The following is a 669-nucleotide window of genomic DNA, read 5'->3' as shown; positions in this document are numbered from 1 at the left end:
AGGGCTCTGGATACGGGGTGGGGGGGGGGCGGGGTTTTTTGATGTATCTCTGCAAATTTTGTTCTTCAGATTTCTTTCATCAAAAGTGTTTTCATTTTTACAAATAACAGACACCAAACTCTCTCCCCGTTGATCTCTTGCTGGTTTCTAGTTTCTCTGTGAACCTGCGGGGGCGGAGCCACAGCGACATTGCTCTGCACCTGAACGCCAATCTAAACAGGGGCGTGTTCGTCAGGAACTCCTTCCTGTCGGAGTGCTGGGGCCCTGAGGAGACCGAGCTGGACTCCTTTCCCTTTGTTGCAGGACAGTATTTTGAGGTGAGCCCCTCTCCCTCCCCCTCCCAGCTGTTGACGTTCCTGCTGTGAATTTACCGACCTTCCTGACGATTCTGTGCAGATGATCATCCTCTGTGACTCCAAGCACTTCCGGGTGGCCGTGAACGGCCAGCACCAGCTGCAGTACCGGCACCGCGTGCAGGACCTGAGCGCCATCGACATGCTGGAGGTGCTCGGGGACGTCCGGCTGCTCGCCGTCATGAAGATGTGAATCCGGGTGGCGTCATAAACAGTGTTGCGGTCTTCCTGATTGGATCAGAGCCGCTCTGCCTCTTTCTGCTGACACTTTATTAAACTAAATTAGACAGGACACCATCTCTGTCAAATATCATGT

General features: G+C 53.4%; 1 protein-coding gene across 1 annotated transcript in view; it reads left to right on the top strand.

Annotated features, from left to right (window-relative positions):
- The window catches only part of LOC112158088 (galectin-8), a gene marked incomplete in the record, with an annotated part of 4,529 nt that extends 3,866 nt beyond the window's left edge, over nt 1-663 (top strand). The window contains 2 exon segments of the mRNA XM_024291282.2: nt 152-317; nt 397-663. Coding sequence (XP_024147050.1) covers nt 152-317; nt 397-546 — 316 coding nt within the window.
- Between the last annotated feature and the right edge of the window lie 6 nt (nt 664-669).

Source organism: Oryzias melastigma, linkage group LG24 (assembly GCF_002922805.2).
Source record: "Oryzias melastigma strain HK-1 linkage group LG24, ASM292280v2, whole genome shotgun sequence".
Taxonomy (NCBI): domain Eukaryota; kingdom Metazoa; phylum Chordata; class Actinopteri; order Beloniformes; family Adrianichthyidae; genus Oryzias; species Oryzias melastigma.
This window is presented reverse-complemented; position numbering and strand designations above follow the sequence as displayed.